At 41.1% G+C, this 21121-nt stretch overlaps 5 protein-coding genes across 7 annotated transcripts in view; 1 reads left to right on the forward strand and 4 right to left on the reverse strand.

Moving 5' to 3' along the window:
* Window positions 1-180: 180 nt before the first annotated feature.
* Window positions 181-6067, reverse strand: gja13.1 (gap junction protein alpha 13.1). Its single transcript, XM_045720800.1, has 2 exons — window positions 5903-6067; window positions 181-1804 (listed from the first exon to the last, which is right to left on the reverse strand). Exon 2 carries the CDS (start codon window positions 1757-1759, stop codon window positions 884-886), a length of 876 nt encoding a protein of 291 aa, XP_045576756.1. The 5' UTR covers window positions 1760-1804; window positions 5903-6067; the 3' UTR covers window positions 181-883.
* Window positions 4279-7171, reverse strand: LOC106607776 (gap junction Cx32.2 protein-like). The gene is made up of 2 exons (XM_014205121.2): window positions 7056-7171; window positions 4279-5880 (listed from the first exon to the last, which is right to left on the reverse strand). Exon 2 carries the CDS (start codon window positions 5855-5857, stop codon window positions 4982-4984), a length of 876 nt encoding a protein of 291 aa, XP_014060596.1. The 5' UTR covers window positions 5858-5880; window positions 7056-7171; the 3' UTR covers window positions 4279-4981.
* A 306-nt stretch (window positions 7172-7477) lies between these two features.
* LOC106607914 (gap junction Cx32.7 protein) lies at window positions 7478-9096 on the reverse strand. Its single transcript, XM_014205393.2, has one exon. The coding sequence runs from the start codon at window positions 8647-8649 to the stop codon at window positions 7753-7755; it is 897 nt and encodes a 298-aa protein (XP_014060868.1). The 5' UTR covers window positions 8650-9096; the 3' UTR covers window positions 7478-7752.
* Window positions 9097-10173: 1077 nt separating this feature from the next.
* hsdl1 (hydroxysteroid dehydrogenase like 1) lies at window positions 10174-12419 on the reverse strand. The gene is made up of 4 exons (XM_014205122.1): window positions 11944-12419; window positions 11395-11840; window positions 10948-11157; window positions 10174-10824 (listed from the first exon to the last, which is right to left on the reverse strand). The coding sequence occupies exons 1-4, from the start codon at window positions 12161-12163 to the stop codon at window positions 10753-10755; spliced, it is 948 nt and encodes a 315-aa protein (XP_014060597.1). The 5' UTR covers window positions 12164-12419; the 3' UTR covers window positions 10174-10752.
* A 225-nt stretch (window positions 12420-12644) lies between these two features.
* Window positions 12645-21121, forward strand: part of tbc1d32 (TBC1 domain family, member 32) — a 39878-nt gene continuing 31401 nt past the window's right edge. For all 3 annotated transcript variants that reach the window (XR_001329286.2, XM_014205123.2, XM_014205124.2), the window contains exons 1-12: window positions 12645-12714; window positions 13147-13323; window positions 13425-13586; window positions 13801-13978; window positions 14431-14502; window positions 14627-14752; window positions 16845-16923; window positions 17025-17128; window positions 17228-17289; window positions 17375-17525; window positions 17637-17696; window positions 18078-18180. Coding sequence is in view for 2 of the 3 variants with exons in the window: in XM_014205123.2 (XP_014060598.2) it covers window positions 13169-13323; window positions 13425-13586; window positions 13801-13978; window positions 14431-14502; window positions 14627-14752; window positions 16845-16923; window positions 17025-17128; window positions 17228-17289; window positions 17375-17525; window positions 17637-17696; window positions 18078-18180 (1252 nt within the window). In the remaining variant the exon portion in view is untranslated. The remainder of the gene's footprint in view (window positions 12715-13146; window positions 13324-13424; window positions 13587-13800; window positions 13979-14430; window positions 14503-14626; window positions 14753-16844; window positions 16924-17024; window positions 17129-17227; window positions 17290-17374; window positions 17526-17636; window positions 17697-18077; window positions 18181-21121) is intronic.

Consider the following 21121-nt stretch of genomic DNA (forward strand, 5'->3'; position numbering starts at 1 on the left):
ATCAAATTAAGATCTTATTCTTCAGTGATGTTCATTTAAAAGCAATATTTCCATAAATGCTGTCCAAAGAGACTCAACTATTCCTTCATGTGTATTATTGTAACATGTTTCAGTGATTGTTTGATGAGTTTTCAGTCTCTAAGGTTCATGCAACCACCATTAATACAAATATTTAAAACATTTTTTTTTACAATATATTTTATTTATTCCTTCAAACAAATAAACACTGCATATCTAGATTGTATTGTAGGATAGACAATTTCTCGGTTGTTAACATTCATCAGGCAATATACAAATAATTTCAAGACCCCAGGTGGTATGGATTTTGGCAATGGGGCCCTTTATCAACTTCTCAATGCTAGCAGATACCCATAGACTCCCATTCATTGTGCTAACGCTAGTTAGCATGGGCTCACTAAACTACCTCTAACTTCCTTCATACTGGACACGGAGACATAGAAATAGTATCCACAAATTCATCTGACTGGGGAAATAGATTTCCAAAATCCCAAAGCTTCCTATGACAGAAAATGTTACATAGAACATACCATTGGGATATTATAACTGAATTACATTTCTATTTCACAGATATCAAGGTGTATTGGCATTTAGGGGTAACATTTCATTTTGTAGTAGTTCACAATTGAACAGTAAACATTCAACATCAATACATAAAATACACTAATTACTAGTGCACTGCGTTTAAATCAATAAACAAAAGCAAGCAAAACAGGTAGTGTATTCATTCAGATTTTCAACAATACAAAAGATTCGACATCAATACATAAAATACACGAACTACTAGTGCACTGCGTTTAAATCAATAAACATAAGCAAGCAAAACAGGTAGTGTACAATCATGGCTAATTAACTTTCAAGTGTTTTAGTGGTCACCTAGCAACCTTTTCTCTTGTGTGGCTCCATCCAGACTACCCCCTAAACTCTGGCCACTCTCAAACTCCAGGTTCATCTTGTTCTGTCTCAGTGGGTCCATCTCAGTATCCACGCGACCAGACCACCTATGGGAGCGGAGGGAGGCAGGGTTCGCTGCTGAGGTAGTGTGATGAGTGCGCCCCTTGGAGCCGCCACATCTCACTCTTGTGTAAAGCAGATAGAAAACCTCAATCACATTCAGAGCCAGAGACACACAGGCCACCACCAGCATGAAGATGATGAATATGGTCTTCTCTGTGGGACGGGACATGTAGCATTCTACAGTAAAGGGACAGGGAGATTTGGAGCAAGGGAACATGGGGACCATGACAAACCCATACAGGTAGTACTGGCCCACAATAAAAGCGATCTCTAGAATGATCTTAAAGAATAGCTGGGTCATGTAACTGCCCAACAAATCTCCCCTAATTCTGACCTTCCCTGCTTCATCTGTGTATTTGGGCTTCTTCAACATGCCATTATCTTCTTGGTTGTGCAGTATGACTCTTAGCTTGTTCTCCTGGCTGATGACATGCATGGCATGACCCAGGTACAGAAGAGTTGGAGTGGAGATGAAGATGATCTGCATGACCCAGAAACGGATGTGTGATATGGGGAAGATCCAGTCATAGCAGACATTTTCACAACCAGGTTGTTGCGTGTTGCATATGAAACCAGATTGTTCATCGCCCCACACGCTCTCCGCTCCAGCACCCAGAACCATGATTCTGAACAGGAACAGGACACTCATCCATATCTTTCCAATGACCGTTGAGTGGGACTGCACCTTGTCCAGTAACGTGGAAAGAAAACCCCAGTCTCCCATGTTTGCTGATGTTAAATGGCTTTCTGAAGAAGAGAAGAAAATAACCAGTTAATTAATTTGACAGTAGAGATGAGAAGTGGTCTGTGGTCCCCACCTGCAGAACCACTCCTTTATTGGGGGTGTCTTGCTAATTGCCTATCATTTCCACCTGTTGTCTATTCCATTTGCACAACAGCATGTGAAATTTATTGTCAATCAGTGTTGCTTCCTAAGTGGACAGTTTGATTTCACAGAAGTGTGATTGACTTGGAGTTACATTGTGTTGTTTAAGTGTTCCCTTTATTTTTTTGAGCAGTGTATATAATGTTTTTTATATATGCAGTACATCACAGTCATATCCAACATTATTGGCACCCTTGATAAATACACACTCTATAAAATAAATAATACAAATCTAAGCTACAGTATATTGTAATATTATTTTATGCTAATAGAATTGCTCAGAGATAAAAATAAAAAAAAATATTGCTCAGTCATTTAAAAAATCTAAAAAAGATACTGGTCAAAATGACTGGCAACCCTGTTTTCAGTACCTTTCAATACCTCATCTTGTGAGGATAATGGCACTAAACATGTCCTGGTACTTGGTAAAGGGCCCAAGGACAAGTGGAAGGCAAAATAGCTCCATAACATCAAAGATCCACCACCAACATATTTGATGTTATGGGGCTATTTCGCTTCCACTGGTCCTGGGGCCATTGTTAAGGTCATACGCATCATGAACCCAGTACCAGGACATTTTAGACCTGGTTGCCTCTGCAAGGAGGCTAAAACGGACAAAAGTGCATCTTCCAGCAAGACAATAACCTCAAGCAAACATCAAAATCCACAGAGAAATGGTTAATTGACAACAAAATAATCTCAGTCTCTGGACTTGAACCCCATTAAAAAGCTGTGGTTTGAATTGAAGAGGGGATTCCAAAAGCACAGACCAAGGATATCAAGGATCTGGATTCTGTATGCAGTAATGGTCTAAGATACCTCCCAATGTGATCTCTAATCTAAATCTCTAAACTACTGTATATCTATTTCTCTGAGCAATTGTAATAGTATAAAATCATTTCTATATTTGTTTGAGCATACAATATAGCTCAATATTTTATACTCCCTTTTTTGCTCATCTTTATCAAGGGTGCCAATAATTATGGGCCTGACTGAACATTCTGTTTTGAGTATCATTTTTTTACAAATTATTTATTTTTATTTTTATGATATGCCCAAAGTATGTAAGTGTAAAATGTCCCAAATACCACAAAATCAATATTTAAATAAAAACTCAAACTTTTGTTTGTAGGTTAAAGATATGTTTAAGCCTAGGTTGTCCATCTTACAATGGTTTAAGCTTATCCATAAATCATTTTGGTTTTAGTGATGTTAGATTTGCATTCTTATGTGTTTTCATGTAAAGTGAAAACAACAAAATAGTTCATTAAATATGTCTTACCTTAAAACAGACACCTTCTGGGCAGAACACAACATCCACCAGTTGTAGTGGCAAATGTTGAAATGCTACGTACTGCTACTAGTTTACCTTGAACTTTAGTTTTGTCGAATTACACAATTGTCTTGTCGTGCGAGCTGACACATGTTGTACATGGAAATGATACATCTGCTGTTTAGAATTATGTGTTCCTGGGAATGATTGTACAAGTTAATAATTGGCAAAACAATGATAAGGTACATTTTAAAGTTGAGTCATTTTGTATTTCCAAATGAGTCAGTAATAACCATGAAATTGCATTGTAATCTAAGCCATAGACTTTGCTAATGATTTCTCATAGAAAATGTGGGTGGTCTAGGTCTAGGTAGGCAAAGGGTAATATAAGTTCATGAAATCTTAAATCAATATTTTGAAGGGGTGGGGGATTTCTTTGGATAGTTTTCGGAGTATACTGTATGAAATTGTATATTTGTTGTTGACAATGCTCTCTCAGAATATGTGCCACGATTGACATTAATAGAGTTCTGGCAAAAAATAAGGATACTTATTTTATTATACTATAGCTATAAGCCCCTTTATTGTGAGGGTTGGAGGATGTGCCATTCCTTATTTTCAAGTTATGCCTATAGCAATATTTTCATATGCAGTGTACACAGTCTAGCACTCCTAGAACATTTGTCTGGATTGGTATTTTTACAAAGTTCTGGTATAATAATAAGCCACTTTATTTTGAGAGTTGGGAGACATACAGATGTAGGATCTTAATTTGAGCCAGTTTGCTACAGCAGGAAAATAATCCTGCAGCAACAGGAAATGTGAATTATTAGGTTATAATTTTAATTAATGTATTTTTGTAGGTGTTGATAAACCTTAAATACACTACAGCAAGAAAATAGTGATCAAATTAAGATCTTATTCTTCAGTGATGTTCATTTAAAAGCAATATTTCCATAAATGCTGTCCAAAGAGACTCAACTATTCCTTCATGTGTATTATTGTAACATGTTTCAGTGATTGTTTGATGAGTTTTCAGTCTCTAAGGTTCATGCAACCACCATTAATACAAATATTTAAAACATTTTTTTTTACAATATATTTTATTTATTCCTTCAAACAAATAAACACTGCATATCTAGATTGTATTGTAGGATAGACAATTTCTCGGTTGTTAACATTCATCAGGCAATATACAAATAATTTCAAGACCCCAGGTGGTATGGATTTTGGCAATGGGGCCCTTTATCAACTTCTCAATGCTAGCAGATACCCATAGACTCCCATTCATTGTGCTAACGCTAGTTAGCATGGGCTCACTAAACTACCTCTAACTTCCTTCATACTGGACACGGAGACATAGAAATAGTATCCACAAATTCATCTGACTGGGGAAATAGATTTCCAAAATCCCAAAGCTTCCTATGACAGAAAATGTTACATAGAACATACCATTGGGATATTATAACTGAATTACATTTCTATTTCACAGATATCAAGGTGTATTGGCATTTAGGGGTAACATTTCATTTTGTAGTAGTTCACAATTGAACAGTAAACATTCAACATCAATACATAAAATACACTAATTACTAGTGCACTGCGTTTAAATCAATAAACAAAAGCAAGCAAAACAGGTAGTGTATTCATTCAGATTTTCAACAATACAAAAGATTCGACATCAATACATAAAATACACGAACTACTAGTGCACTGCGTTTAAATCAATAAACATAAGCAAGCAAAACAGGTAGTGTACAATCATGGCTAATTAACTTTCAAGTGTTTTAGTGGTCACCTAGCAACCTTTTCTCTTGTGTGGCTCCATCCAGACTACCCCCTAAACTCTGGCCACTCTCAAACTCCAGGTTCATCTTGTTCTGTCTCAGTGGGTCCATCTCAGTATCCACGCGACCAGACCACCTATGGGAGCGGAGGGAGGCAGGGTTCGCTGCTGAGGTAGTGTGATGAGTGCGCCCCTTGGAGCCGCCACATCTCACTCTTGTGTAAAGCAGATAGAAAACCTCAATCACATTCAGAGCCAGAGACACACAGGCCACCACCAGCATGAAGATGATGAATATGGTCTTCTCTGTGGGACGGGACATGTAGCATTCTACAGTAAAGGGACAGGGAGATTTGGAGCAAGGGAACATGGGGACCATGACAAACCCATACAGGTAGTACTGGCCCACAATAAAAGCGATCTCTAGAATGATCTTAAAGAATAGCTGGGTCATGTAACTGCCCAACAAATCTCCCCTAATTCTGACCTTCCCTGCTTCATCTGTGTATTTGGGCTTCTTCAACATGCCATTATCTTCTTGGTTGTGCAGTATGACTCTTAGCTTGTTCTCCTGGCTGATGACATGCATGGCATGACCCAGGTACAGAAGAGTTGGAGTGGAGATGAAGATGATCTGCATGACCCAGAAACGGATGTGTGATATGGGGAAGATCCAGTCATAGCAGACATTTTCACAACCAGGTTGTTGCGTATTGCATATGAAACCAGATTGTTCATCGCCCCACACGCTCTCCGCTCCAGCACCCAGAACCATGATTCTGAACAGGAACAGGACACTCATCCATATCTTTCCAATGACCGTTGAGTGGGACTGCACCTTGTCCAGTAACGTGGAAAGAAAACCCCAGTCTCCCATGTTTGCTGATGTTAAATGGCTTTCTGAAGAAGAGAAGAAAATAACCAGTTAATTAATTTGACAGTAGAAGGCCCATCTTTTCAATGAGTCAAGTTGTCAATGTTTTCCACTTCTCTTTTTATCCTTAATCATTAATTTGATTTTTGGGGCACGCACTCAACAGCATCAAGACCAAGTTCCTAAAACTGATATCCCTCTATCATTATTAAGACTCTCTGGTCACCCCCAAAGCCAATTCCTCCTTTGGCCGTATTTCCTTCCAGTTCTTTGCTGCCAATGACTGGAACGAACTACAAAAATCTCTGAAACTGGAAACACTTATCTCCCTCACTAGCTTTAAGCACCAGCTGTCAGAGCAGCTCACAGATCACTGCACCTGTACATAGCCCATCTATAATTTAGCCCAAACAACTCCCTCTTCCCCTACTGTATTTATTTATTTTATTTTATTTGCTCCTTTGCACCCCATTATTTCTATTTCTACTTTGCACTTTCTTCTACTACAAATCTACCATTCCAGTGTTTTACTTGCTATATTGTATTTACTTTGCCACCATGGCCTTTTTTTTCCTTCACCTCCCTTATCTCACCTCTTTTGCTCACATTGTATATAGATGTATTTTTCTACTGTATTATTGACTGTATGTTTGTTTTACTCCATGTGTAACTCTGTGTTGTTGTATGTGTCGAACTGCTTTGCTTTATCTTGGCCAGGTCGCAATTGTAAATGAGAACTTGTTCTCAACTTGCCTACCTGGTTAAATAAAGGTGAAAGAAATAAAAATAAAATAAAGACAATATATATATATAACAACATTGTATGTAATAACCCTTCTATATTGAAAGATAACCCTCGTTCCAAAAAAAACTTAAAATGTAAGCAGTTAGTCACATAATGAAGAGCAACAAAAAGCACATGACAGGCTAGATCATAGTTCATGTCTAGTATGTATTGATAATGAGGAAAAGTTGATGTATGCCTTATTTACTATTAATAATATGTTCATATTTTATGATATTGCATGGTAGTCAGTACACCCCAAACACCTTACGTACTGAACAGTCTACTACTATAATAACTTCAATAAAAATTCATTAGATCCAAAAGAATTACAGAACAAACTATTACTTGTTTTTGTTTTTTAATGACTCAAAGGATAGGAAAATGTGAAGTGAGGAGAAAAAAGTTGCCTCCTACCTGGTCCTGACTCTATGGAAAATATACCTCTAAGACCAACTGATTGCTAACATGAGTTGAACCTTGAGTTTTGGAGGATGGTGGTAAGGATTGCGTCAGGTTCCCTGTCACGTTGTCATAATCAGCAAATGCCATTTTAAAAGTTAACCTGTACAGGACTGACAGGAAGGGCCATATATAATGACTGACAGAAAGATATATACCCACAACAATAAGAAGCATGCACTCAACAGTCTTAACAGGAACACATCTAAATAAACCATTTTGTCTTGTAATGAATTGATAACACAGAGCCCAGAGTTTTTCGTAAAATAGGTATCATGGTGTCCGAAACATTCAAACCAAACACAATACCAGCCAGAATAATTTCCTTATAAAATAATAATTTATTAAATCAAGATTATTGTGTTATATGAATGACATCTACTTATACATGCAATGTCACAACCAATTATACAAATCCCAAAGAAATATTTAGAAAATTAAGGAATGCATCTAATATAAAGAAACATATTTATATTAGACAATATTTGTCTGTGGTACAAGCTCAAACATGAATCCTTTATCACATAAAAACATGATCAATATGTAATTTAATATTTAGGAGAAATATGTATGGCTGTAGACTGGCATGCGAATCATTGAGTCAACAAACAAGCAGGTTGTGTGAAAAAGAATGTGTTCAAAAGCTGACACCTTAGATGTGGACCTCCCCCATGTTAGCAGTGTTTTCCTCAGAAGCCACACTTTTCGTCACCCCACTGCCTAGCTTCCTCCCCTGCAGCTCCAACTCCAGATTGACCCAGTTCTGGATCATCTGGTCTTTGTTCTCAAAGGCCTTCCTCTCCAGGACAGGGGTGACCGGGGTCACCGTGTAGTCCTGCCTTCTGTCCAGACACTCTTTGACCAATTTGACAAACAGGTAAAAGAGTTCAATGAGGTTGAGGAGTAGAGACACACAGGCTACAACCAGCATAAACCAGATGAAGACGGTTTTCTCTGTGGGTCTGGACAGGAAGCAGTCCACCTTGTGAGGGCAGGGGAAGCGAACGCAGACAAAGCGGGCCTGGAGGGTGAAGCCATATAGGTAGTACTGTCCCACAATGAACCCCACCTCTAGAAGGATCTTCACCAGTACGTGCAGTACGTAACTGCGTAATAGACGGCCACGCAGGTTAATCTTTCCATTGTCGTTGCTGTACTTGGGGACTTTGTAGCCCTTCTTCAGGAAGTTATTTGCTTGCTCATCCTGTGCTTGCTTCTTCATCTTCTCCCTGACTTTCTTCTCTACGTGGATGATGTGGAGGACATGGCCCAGGTACACCAGGGTTGGGCTGGAAACAGAGATGATCTGAAGCACCCAGAAACGGACGTGTGAGATGGGGAAGGCGTGGTCATAACAGACGTTCTCACATCCAGGCTGGTCTGTGTTACAGACGAAGTCTGACTGCTCGTCCCCCCACACCTTCTCTGCCCCGGCCCCAAGGACCAGGATCCTGAAGACAAACAGGACAGTTAGCCAGATCTTCCCTATGACCGTGGAGTGGGACTGCACTTTGTCCAGCAGCCGGCCCAGCAAGTCCCATTCACCCATTTTGATCAGTTAGACAGTTTGCTGTGGAAAAACATAGAATTGATTTATCACATGGTAGATTACTGTTGCGACTACAACAGTAAAATGTATTTAATGTTTTAAGCAATGTTTTAGAGAATGAATAGATCTCATAACAGCATGAATTAAACAGTACTAATTAAAATGTACCAATGAGTCGTCAATCAAGGACCTTCTTTATCGGTTAATTTGAACCATTGAGTACATTGATAAGTGAAGGCCAATGAGGCCCAGATATCAGGAGCCATTACAACAACAGACCTTTCCAATCTGGTGGGAACCAAGGACCCGACCTTGTTAAACCCCCAAACATTGATTGCTTTATTCAGAAGGCACAAGAAGACATTACAATTATTTCCTGCCTTTCCATTACAGTTTCCTGTGCCGCAATTTAATTCAGGGTCATTTATTGAACGCATACTCAAAATTGAATTTTTGCCTATCAACGTTTTCTGAGGAAAAACCTCTCACTGCAGATAGTTTTTCATCAAAGATGTACGTGCAGTCTAAGTATTGTTAAACAGGTATGTTCACATGTTATAAATACTATAATTATAGGCTATGTCATTACTTTTTAGTCATGGTCAGCAAATCTCATGCACCCTTATAAAATATCCCTTTAATGTAAATGTCAATTGATTAACCTCACTGTCTATGCATTATGACTGTCTAGTATAGTATTACCAACAACTAATCAGACACAATGTACTTAACTATTTTAAGAGACCCTTGCATTTCCGTAATAAAGAGACCATTTCATCTCACTTTCTAATGTCATGAATGCAATTTGCACAAACCTGGTATTTGATTATGTAATGATCATAAGTGAATTGCTTGCTTTTTCAACTTACCAACGGACAAGACTTGAAGAACGTTTGGAGCGCTCAGTCTTTCAGGAGGGTGATGTCAGAGTGAAGCCGAGAATCTTCTCAACCTTCCCCTCTTATGGAGGCACCATCCAAACCACAACAAAGACTACATATCCCACCTCTTAGTCATGACACCATTCAATGACCTGTGGTAGTGTTGTTGCCCAAGGTCAAACCATAAAATGATCATTTAGGTTCATATGATATCTACTGTATGGCTATACCAAACATAGAGGCAGGGTATGCTAATATCCGAGAAATTAAGCTTAAAAAAACTAAAGTGAGACACTGCCAACCTGCAACAAAATTGAATTGACTACAGATCAAATATTGATATTTATACACAATATGCATTTTATGTGTCTAATAATTAGACATTTTGCCATTTCTTTGTCAGTTGTTACTTTCCAATTGTTCCATCAATTGTTTTGGTTTTAACAGCAGACTTTGCTTCACATGTCCTTGTGAGGATTACAGACAATGACTGACCACATTTTTTCGAAATAATATTCCATATGTCAAGATGGTTGATCTTTCTAAATAAAAATGATTTACAAAACTATCTTGTCTTTGTTGTTAAACACATAGATATGTTATGTTCAAAAATGAAACCCTGATCAAGTACATCAACAAATAGTTATCTAGTAAGGACCATATTTATTGAGATGCATAGCATAATAAAAAATGTATAACATATGCATATTCACCAAGCATAGACTACATGAAAAGTCATTCACAAGCACACAAGTTGTTTCTGCAATCATATCACCAATAATTATAATCACAGCACATCACTAAATAAAAAATAACCCATTTCAAAATCTATTCTCAAGTATACTGTCCGTTGTATCAAAACAACTCTTTACATAGGAATGCCAGTTAAACACCTCAATGATCACAGTTGGTCAAATAAACCTCAAATCACTGCAAAAAATATCTCCATCACCTCCCATATCTGTGCATTTCACAGACGTCATCAACATAATTTGGGCACTACACTCCTGGAGATTCTTTAGTATTATTATAAACTATGAATAAATATAATTTTTTATGCAATTCAAGATACAATCATTGCACACACTAATTCACTCATTAGTGTAATATTATCTGTATGATACTAGTGTAATATCATCTGTATGATGACTGTATGACTACCAGCTAGACATAACTTTGTTGTCATGAGTTCAGCTGCTGGAGTTCCGTTTCTGGAGACCTTTCAGCATGAGCTTGTGAGCATACGTGACCCCAAGACCCAAATCCATTCTGGCATTGACTGCACAAGTCGAAACTGGAAAAGATAACACCAACAAGAGAGTCATGGTTAGTCTATAGTTTAAAATGGACGATGGCTACTAAATGTCTATCCCTCAAATCTACCAAGACCCATTTTAATCAGCACTGATCTGTGTACCTGCAGTGTATGGGGCCAATAGCCTGTGGTCCTGTGTGAGATGCCCAGGGTGGAGATGGCATGACGGGCATACACATCTGACTGCGGTATTAGCCACCCGCCTGCTGATGCTCCATGGGGCGCCACTTGGAAAGGTACCAGACTTTGCACAAAGATTCCCTGACGACCATATTCATGGTGCAGAGCCCGGGAAAAGTTGTCAAGGTAAGCCTGAGAAAAAAGAGAAGAATCACAGCCATTTCAGTTCAACAAAACAGTAAGCTGATAAGGCCACAACGCATTTAAAAACATGAACGTCATTAGGGTCACACACACACACACACACACACACACACACACACACACACACACACACACACACACACACACACACACACACACACACACACACACACACACACACACACACACACCTAATAGGGTGTATGTGTGTGCGTAGAATCTGACCGTAGACGCAGAGAGAGCAGCTTTGCTTGGAGAGGGTCTATAACATGCCCCAGAAGAGATGTTCACTACTGCTCCACGTCTCCTCTCTACCATGCCAGGTAGAACCAGGCGCGTCATCAGTGTGGTGGCAGCAATATTTCTGTTGATTACGTCCCATAACAGGTCTTCAGACAGACCAGTAAAGTTTGGCGAGTTGCGAAGGGAGTCATCCACACAGTTAACCAGAAAGCCTATGTCTTTGTCCCGCAAAGCGTCTTTGACAGGCTTGCAAGCTGCATGGCCCTGACTGAAGTCTGCCACAAGCACCATTGTATCCACTCTGTGAGTCTCAGATATGGCCTTGGCTGTGTCAGTGACACTGGCACCATCTTGGCTTATCAGGATGATGCAGATGCCCTGCCTGGCAAGCTCCTCTGCATAGGCTTTCCCTATGGCCTCTGAAGCACCTGCAATACATGGGCATAGAAGACATGATGAGAACCATAACATAAAAACCCTCTATGTGAACTGTGGAATTATTCGCTGTCTATTCTATTGCATTTACCTTACCATAAATGACAGCCCATTCACCAAAACGGCGGCCAAGGCGCACGCTTGGCATCAGTCGAGGAAGGAAATGCACCCTGACAAAGCTGTAGCAGTCCCGCACGAGGATGACAGCTTTGCTGGCTGTATACAGAGCACCCACAACGGCTAGGGTTTCCACACATGAATTGCATGACCGAGCAATTTCTCTATACAAAAGCTCAAAACTGTCAACAGCAGCCATAGCAGTCACGGGTTGGTTTTTAGCTAGCTAAACTAAAAGAAACTACAAACAATGGTTTCCAATCCTAGCCAATCTGTACTACTTATGTACTTCAATAAGCTAGCTAACGCTTTTCTGATTATATACTTTACTTGATACTTAGTTAAACTTTGTATCGTATTATGCCATCTAGATAAATAGCAATTCTGACAGGTGCAATCTTGAGCTAGTTTGGCTTTTGACAAACGATCCTTTCCCGGAAGGGATTGTAAACATAGGGACCATGTGACACCTAACACAGGAACGGGATTTAAAGGCACAGTAACAAGCATAACGTCTGAAAACCTTTTACAAGTAGTAGCTGTAATTTATTGCATATCATCATTGTCAATATTAACTTTATAAATATTCAAACATCCTTAAACATCCTCCACCATTGATGTTTGTTTGCAACCCTTTTCTCAGCATCATCTTTGCCTGTGACCTTCATCTGCTTTGAATATCCCACAATGCACGAGTGTGAGCTAGCTACCTGTTTCCATAGAGACAGTGGTCCAGCCAAGCTGCAGCAGGTACGAAATGTTTACAAACTATTCAACTAGCTAACGTTAACTAGCTATAATGACTAAATAAGCTGTACCATATGTAGCTAGTAAGTCCTACACCGTTTATTACAATGGGATACATTTGCTATGGTTTGGGAAAATGTTGAACGAAGTTAGGTCATGCAAAGGACTTTATCTAATTTCCTTCGTTGCTAGCAAGCTAACGTTAGCAACCGTCGTTAGCAAACTATGTTAGCGCCCTAATAGCAGAAATGTCAACAAACACAACATCAACTAGCTACATAGCAAGACAATGCGTGTACAGGTTTTTAATACAATTACATCGCTTGTCTAACTAGCTAGTTATCGCATTGAAGAAGCACTGTAGGAGCTAGCTAGATAACTAAGTTGGCACATTCTAATCTGAATTCTGCAGATAACGTTACTGTATTTCTGCAGAGAGTGAATCCACATCAAGACTATGTCTCAGTTCTCAGCTGAGGCTGAGGCTGAACTTCAGTCTCTGTTGAGGCAACTTCTAAAAAGCATCAAAGACAGAATCTCTGGTGCACCATCCATTGAATGTGCAGAGGAAATCTTGCTTCATCTGGAGGAGACAGACAAGAACTTCCATAAGTATTCAGAAATGAATTGCTTTCTCGATTGTTACCATCAAATCTGTAGTAATTTGTATCCATTTTCATATAATTCTTGTTTATTATTGGTCTCTTTTTTAGTTATGAATTTGTTAAGTACCTGCGGCAGTATGTGGAAAGCTCTCTGGGAGCAGTCATCGAGGAGGAGACCGAGAGCTGTGCCCGAGGAGAGGGATATGCTGTTGGGTCTGTTCAGGACACCTTGGTCCATGCTGTTACAAGGAAGACAAGAGAATCTGGAGAGTATGTATGGTCTCTCTCTCCAGTGTCCATAAAGCATTCCCAGTGAAGACGAGATGACTAACATGACTCGCCACTTATTTCACTGAATATTCCACTGCTTACAGGGGGAATCTGTATGTGCTTGTATGCTTCACAACGAATACAATCTTGAAGCAGGAGTGTAGACTAGATCTGACATTGCATTCACCCATCACATTTACTTTCTCATATGTAGATACAAGCAAATGATGCAGACATTGAAGAACACGATGATGGTAGTCGTTGAATCATTGATTAATAAATTTGAAGAGGACCAACTGAGAAAGGAGGAGATGCACAGGGAGAGCCAACATCAGCAGTCAAACAGCCATTACACAGACAACTGCTCTGACAGTGATTCGTCCTTCAATCAGGTAATAGCATGTAAAATAAATAGCCTACAAGTCACTCTTGATGCCCTAATTGAAATTGGTCTGCAACTCTGTGGTCTGCTACTCAGCATTGCTATATAAACGCATGATGTGTTTTTGTTTGTGCTGGCAGAGTTCATATTGATTTATAGGGGGTTTAATCTAGTCCAGGACAAAGTGAGGATCCACCCAACTATCCACTGAATGGCTTTTTATACACTATCAGAGCAGTATCATTATACCTTATTAACATATTTATTTTGGTTTGGATAAGTAATACTATTAAACGTGTAAATCATTACGTTATAGGCAACATTTGTTTGTGTTGCCTCTGAGTTGCGTTTGTAATCAGTGTAATTTATGCTGTCTAATTATAGCTTACCGAGCTCAAAAAAGTGAATGTACAGTAATTACACATTAACTACAGTTGCAAATGCTTCCATGTTTTTATACAGAGTTATGCATTTATCAAACAAGAACAGCTGCAAGTTCTTGCTGAAAAGCTTGACCCTAGTAGGCCTAAAGAGGTAAAAGGATTTCAATATGATTTCTATCCTGTATAATTTGCTAGGTTATTACTAGTGGCAGAGATTTAATTGATTGGAGCCAATGTTGTGTGGTCCCTGAGAATGAAAGTGATGTGTTGTGCAGGTGCGCTGGGAGGCCCTGCAGGCTCTGTGCTGTGCCCCGCCCTCGGATGTGCTAAGCTGTGAGAGTTGGAGTGGCCTGCGCAGGAACCTCTCTGCTGCCTTGGCTGACCCAGACCCTGACCTCAGTGTAAGTCACTGAATAATGCTCACAGAAAAGTTGGCTCCTATGAGTGCAGATAACATGTTCTCAGAGAGATGCCTGTCTTATGACATTTTGAAAATCATATTAAAGAGCCAACAAAGGAGAATGAATACTGTCATCCTTGTTTTGCTTATACAAGGAAAAGAGCTGGCCAGCTTAGTTTGGCAGCTGATGATTTCTAATATATAGTGAGGGAAAAAAGTATTTGATCCCATGCTGATTTTGTACATTTGCCCACTGACAAAGAAATTATCAGTCTATAATTTTAATGGTAGGTTTATTTGAACAGTGAGAGACAGAATAACAACAAAAAAATACAGAAAAACGCATGTCAAAAATGTTATAAATTGATTTGCATTTTAATGAGGGAAATAAGTATTTGACCCCCTCTCAATCAGAAAGATTTCTGGCTCCCAGGTGTCTTTTATACAGGTAACGAGCTGAGATTAGGAGCACACTCTTAAAGGGAGTGCTCCTAATCTCAGCTTGTTACCTGTATAAAAGACACCTGTCCACAGAAGCAATCAATCAATCAGATTCCAAACTCTCCACCATGGCCAAGACCAAAAAGCTCTCCAAGGATGTCAGGGACAAGATTGTAGACCTACACAAGGCTGGAATGGGCTACAAGACCATCGCCACGCAGCTTGGTGAGAAGGTGACAACAGTTGGTGCGATTATTCACAAATGGAAGAAACACAAAAGAACTGTCAATCTCCCTCGGCCTGGGGCTCCATGCAAGATCTCACCTCGTGGAGTTGCATTGATCATGAGAACGGTGAGGAATCAGCCCAGAACTACACGGGAGGATCTTGTCAATGATCTCAAGGCAGCTGGGACCATAGTCACCAAGAAAACAATTGGTAACACACTACGCCGCGAAGGACTGAAATCCTGCAGCGCCCGCAAGGTCCCCCTGCTCAAGAAAGCACATATACATGCCCATCTGAAGTTTGCCAATGAACATCTGAATGATTCAGAGGACAACTGGGTGAAAGTGTTGTGGTCAGATGAGACCAAAATGGAGCTCTTTGGCATCAACTCAACTCGCCGTGTTTGGAGGAGGAATGCTGCCAATGACCCCAAGAACACATGGAGTTGGAAACATTATGCTTTGGGGGTGTTTTTCTGCTAAGGGGACAGGACAACTTCACCGCATCAAAGGGACGATGGACGGGGCCATGTACCATCAAATCTTGGGTAAGAACCTCCTTCCCTCAGCCAGGGCATTGAAAATGGGTCGTGGATGGGTATTCCAGCATGACAATGACCCAAAATACACGGCCTAGGCAACAAAGGAGTGGCTCAAGAAGAAGCACATTAAAGTCCTGGAGTGGCCTAACCAGTCTCCAGACCTTAATCCCATAGAAAATCTGTGGAGGGAGCTGAAGGTTCAAGTTGCCATACGTCAGCCTCGAAACCTTAATAACTTGGAGAAGATTTGCAAAGAGGAGTGGGACAAAATCCCTTCTGAGATGTGTGCAACCTGGTGGCCAACTACAAGAAACGTTTCACCTCTGTGATGGCCAACAAGGGTTTTGCCTCCAAGTACTAAGTCATGTTTTGCAGAGGGGTCAAATACCTATTTCCCTCATTAAAATGGAAATCATTTTATAACATTTTTGACATGCGTTTTTCAGGATTTTTTTGTTGTTATTCTGTCTCTCACTGTTCAAATAAACCTACCATTAAAATTATAGACTGATCATTTCTTTGTCAGTGGGCAAACATACAAAATCAGCAGGGGATCAAATACTTTTTTCAATCATTGTATTAACTCAAAGTAAAGTAAGCCATTTTCACATATAGTTACACATTGTCGGTTTTTCTTGTAGGCATACTTAGAGTAGACATTTGAAACCTCAGATGAATACAAGGTCCTTAAATAGAAAAGGATACTCTGATATGGGAATTCACCCCCTAGGGAACTTGTGTACAACTTTAGCTGTTTTCAGTCTGATGAACATTTGTCACAGTGAAATTGCAACAATTCACATCTGTATGAGTCCTATTTCCCAAAGGCTGTCTGTTTCTCTCCTCAGATTTCTAAGTATTATTTTGTTTACTCTCTACTCAGGATAAGGTCTTGCGCTTTTTTGCAAAAACATTCTCCTGTTCTCCACTGAATGTAACAAGGGAGATCTACACCAGTTTAGGTAATTCATTTGTTTTTCCCATATATGTTTCTGAAATGTATTGTTTCTTTTTTATTCAAAGTCTGATGTGGATAATGCATATTTTGCCTTCTGATAAATAGCCAAAAGTCTGGAGTCTGACTTCCTGTACCATAAACTGAGCCTCCCTACTGGATCAGCGGGGATTGATGTAAACAGACAGGACATTACCCGTCTCCTAAAACAAGTATGCACCCTCTCTAATGGGATACTTTCATGGCAGTTATACCTATATGAAAATTATGTCATTTTTATAAATACTGAATACTTTTTTTCTTTTTGCCAGATGCGATTAATGAATGATTTTCAGAAGGAAGTAACAACCTTTTGGATTCGGCACCCAGAGAAGTGAGATGTTTGTTCTATTTTATTAAGTGATCCAAATTAATAGTTTCATCTAGAATTCGATTTAGTATCTTCTTTCTGTCACTAGGTACATGGAGGAGATAATAGAGAGTACTTTCTCCCTCCTGTCCTTACACCCTGAACACGGGTTAGAGACACAAGGGTCAGAGAAAGCCTTGAAGCCCATGCACCTCATTGCCTTACTGGATATCAAAGCCACCTGGTTTAAGAAGTGGATGGTGAGCACAATATTAACCTTCTCTAAACACCACAAAAAAACAATCCCCCTCATAGTAGTCAAACCAATTGTCAGTGCTGAGTGAATATGATGTCATTCCTGTCTCTTCCAGCATGGTTACTACAGCAGGACCGTGGTCTTTAGGCTCCTGGAGAGGAAGTACAAGTCTCTGGTGAGTGAGTGATGACTCATCTTTATGGTTCTGTGACAGTGAGGGTGGTGGTGATGCGATCGGTGACGAGCTGATGATTGTCTCTGATTGTCCTCCTTCGTGATGATAGATTTGTTTCCAGTTTTATTAAGATTAAAGTCTAGATTGCCTTTATATCTATTAAAACCTTGCCATACATTTCATTATTGTCTTGCAGTATATAGTTGATGGATGTTGAAGACATTAAACTTTCTATATATCGAGTTAAATTCTATTCGCAGGTAGAGTGCTGGAAAATGTATTACCCTCAAACAAATGATTTACTTTACAGGTCTTCAGTTGTATTTTTTCAGTGTTTTCAACATTCCTTTGATGATTGTAATGAGCGCTGTTCTATCCCAGATTGTGGCAGCTCTTCAGCAGTGCATTCATTATTATGACTCCTGTGAACCAGTCAGAGATGAGACGGCTGAGGTCATCCACTCTATGGAGCACCAGCACATCGGTAAATTGAACTTTCATCTACACTGGTATTTCTCCATTTTATTCAAATGATATTGTAACCAAGATCTACTGTAGCACAACACCAATAATCAACATGTAGACCTATTTTGTATTTGGTTGTTGGAGAACATTTCTAATTATTACACAGGACATTTTAATCAGTAGAGGCTAATAGCTTTTTTCTGTGGCTTCTCAACTGTTGTACATCCCTTGAGAACTCAATGCAGGCGCCAGGCCCTCCCTCCCAGCTCGCCTCCACCTCTCCCTATTCACCTGGTTCACACGCCTCCTTATCCCACTGAGTGTGGGGTGTTTCGATGCTGAATAAGTCAAGTCTTGTTGAGGCGGCCCGTATCGGCAGTTATCAGACACCCGGTGGTTTGTTTTCCTCTGTCTGTGGTCTTACGGTCTGTCCTCCTCCTCTCCAGGCCCGATGGCTCTGCTGCTATCTATCTATCGCCAGGGCCGAGGAGGGCTCCCATGCTTTGAAAGAGATTACCACTGTGTATACTGTGTAGTCTGGGGAAGAGCAGAGAAGCTGCATAGTGAAATACTGTTAGGGATGGTGGGGATGGAGGAAATCACTGACTGGCCAAGCTCAGGGAGTAGAATAGCATAATGTCTATAATATCAGCCAGAGTATATTCAAGTCTGGTCTTTCAAGTCTTGAGAAGCCCAGATTATGTATGACCATGTGTTATGTATTCATCATTTGGTCCATGATACAAATAATGACTTGTGTGGACTAGAGCTCACCTGTAATGAATATGCAGTGAGTCAGGAAGCAGGTGCAGAAAGAGTGTTTAATAATAAGACAAGGCAGATGAACAAACGAGGAGTAGTGGACTGAACGTGAAAACAAACCAATTCTGCCTGATGACTGAGGCTACTGAGAGCTAAAGAAAGGGAAGGTAATCTAGGTGATGATGAAGTCCAGGTGTGGGTAATGATGGGGAGCAGTGTGGGTAATGATCGGGAGCAGGTGTGGGTAATGATGGGGAACAGGTGTGGGTAAGGATGGGGAGCAGGTGTGGGTAATGATCGGGAGCAGGTGTGGGTAATGATCGGGAGCAGGTGTGGGTAATGATGGGGAACAGGTGTGGGTAAGGATGGGGAGCAGGTGTGTGTAATGATGGGGAGCAGGTGTGGGTAATGATCGGGAGCAGGTGTAGGTAATGATGGGGAACAGGTGTGGGTAAGGATGGGGAGCAGGTGTGTGTAATGATGGGGAGTGGGTGTGGGTAATGATGGCAAGCAGGTGTGGGTAATGATGGGGAGCAGGTGTGGGTAATGATCGGGAGCAGGTGTAGGTAATGATGGGGAACAGGTGTGGGTAAGGATGGGGAGCAGGTGTGTGTAATGATGGGGAGTGGGTGTGGGTAATGATGGCAAGCAGGTGTGGGTAATGATGGGGAGCAGGTGTGGGTAATGATGGGGAGCAGGTGTGGGTAATGATGGGGAGCAGGTATGGGTAATGATGGGGAGCAGCTGTGGGTAATGATGGGGAGCAGGTGTGGGTAATGATCGGGAGCAGGTGTGGGTAATGATGGGGAACAGGTGTGGGTAAGGATGGGGAGCAGGTGTGTGTAATGATGGGGAGTGGGTGTGGGTAATGATGGGGAGCAGGTGTGGGTAATGATGGGGAGCAGATGTGGGTAATGATAGGGAGCGGGTGTGGGTAATGATAGCGAGCGGGTGTGGATAACGATGGGGAGCGGGTGTGGGTAATGATGGGGAGCGGGTGTGGGTAATGATGGGGAGCGGGTGTGGGTAATGATGAGGAGCAGGTGTGGGTAATATTGGGGACCGGGTGGGGTTAATGATGAGGAGCGGGTGTGGGTAATATTGGGGAGCGGGTGTGGGTAATGATGGGGAGCGGGTGTGGATAATGATGGGGAGCGGGTGTGGGTAATGATGAGGAGCGGGTGTGGGTAATATTGGGGAGCGGTGTGGATAATGATGGGGAGCAGGTGTGGGTAATATTGGGGACCGGGTGTGGGTAATGATGAGGAGCGGGTGTGGGTAATGATGGGGAGCGGGTGTGGGTAATGATGAGGAGCAGGTGTGGGTAATATTGGGGACCGGGTGGGGTTAATGATGAGGAGCGGGTGTGGGTAATATTGGGGAGCGGGTGTGGGTAATGATGGGGAGCGGGTGTGGATAATGATGGGGAGCGGGTGTGGGTAATGATGAGGAGCGGGTGTGGGTAATATTGGAGAGCGGTGTGGATAATGATGGGGAGCAGGTGTGGGTAATATTGGGGACCGGGTGTGGGTAATGATGAGGAGCGGGTGTGGGTAATATTGGGGAGCGGGTGGGGTTAATGATGGGCAGCGGGTGTGGGTAATGATGGGGAGCGGGTGTGGGTAATGATGGGGAGCGGGTGTGGGTAATGATGGGGAGCGGGTGTGGGTAATGATGAGGAGCGGGTGTGGGTAATATTGGGGAGCGGGTGGGGTTAATGATGGGCAGCGGGTGTGGGTAATGATGGGGAGCGGGTGTGGGTAATGATGGGGAGCGGGTGTGGGTAATGATGGGGTGTGGGTAATGATGGTTGCCAGGACCGGTGGTTAGTAGACCGGCAACATCAAGTCCTGGAGAGGGGGAGCGGGTGTAGGCGTGACATCACCATGATTGTGCTAAACAACTAATTGTAAGCTATGTAGGAGGTAATTAGGTAAGGGAGACTCTGGGGTTATGGAAGTGCAGAAATTATTTAAGCATCCCTTAGGCTTTTTGAAAAAAAACTAAGCCTGTATTCTAATTCAGACTAGCTTCTCTCTCTTCTCTCCCAATGCTATATCCACTGAGACCTAAGAATGGCCCACTATTTCTCTCCCATACGTTGTTTCTCCTGAATACAGTGCCTTTGATATTTCCTACAGCCTCATGTATAGTATGGAAGGCCTAATAAAAAAGATGCCTAATGCCTCTCTCCCTTA

The sequence above is a fragment of the Salmo salar genome, chromosome ssa06, assembly GCF_905237065.1.
Source record: "Salmo salar chromosome ssa06, Ssal_v3.1, whole genome shotgun sequence".
Classification (NCBI taxonomy): Eukaryota; Metazoa; Chordata; class Actinopteri; order Salmoniformes; family Salmonidae; genus Salmo; species Salmo salar.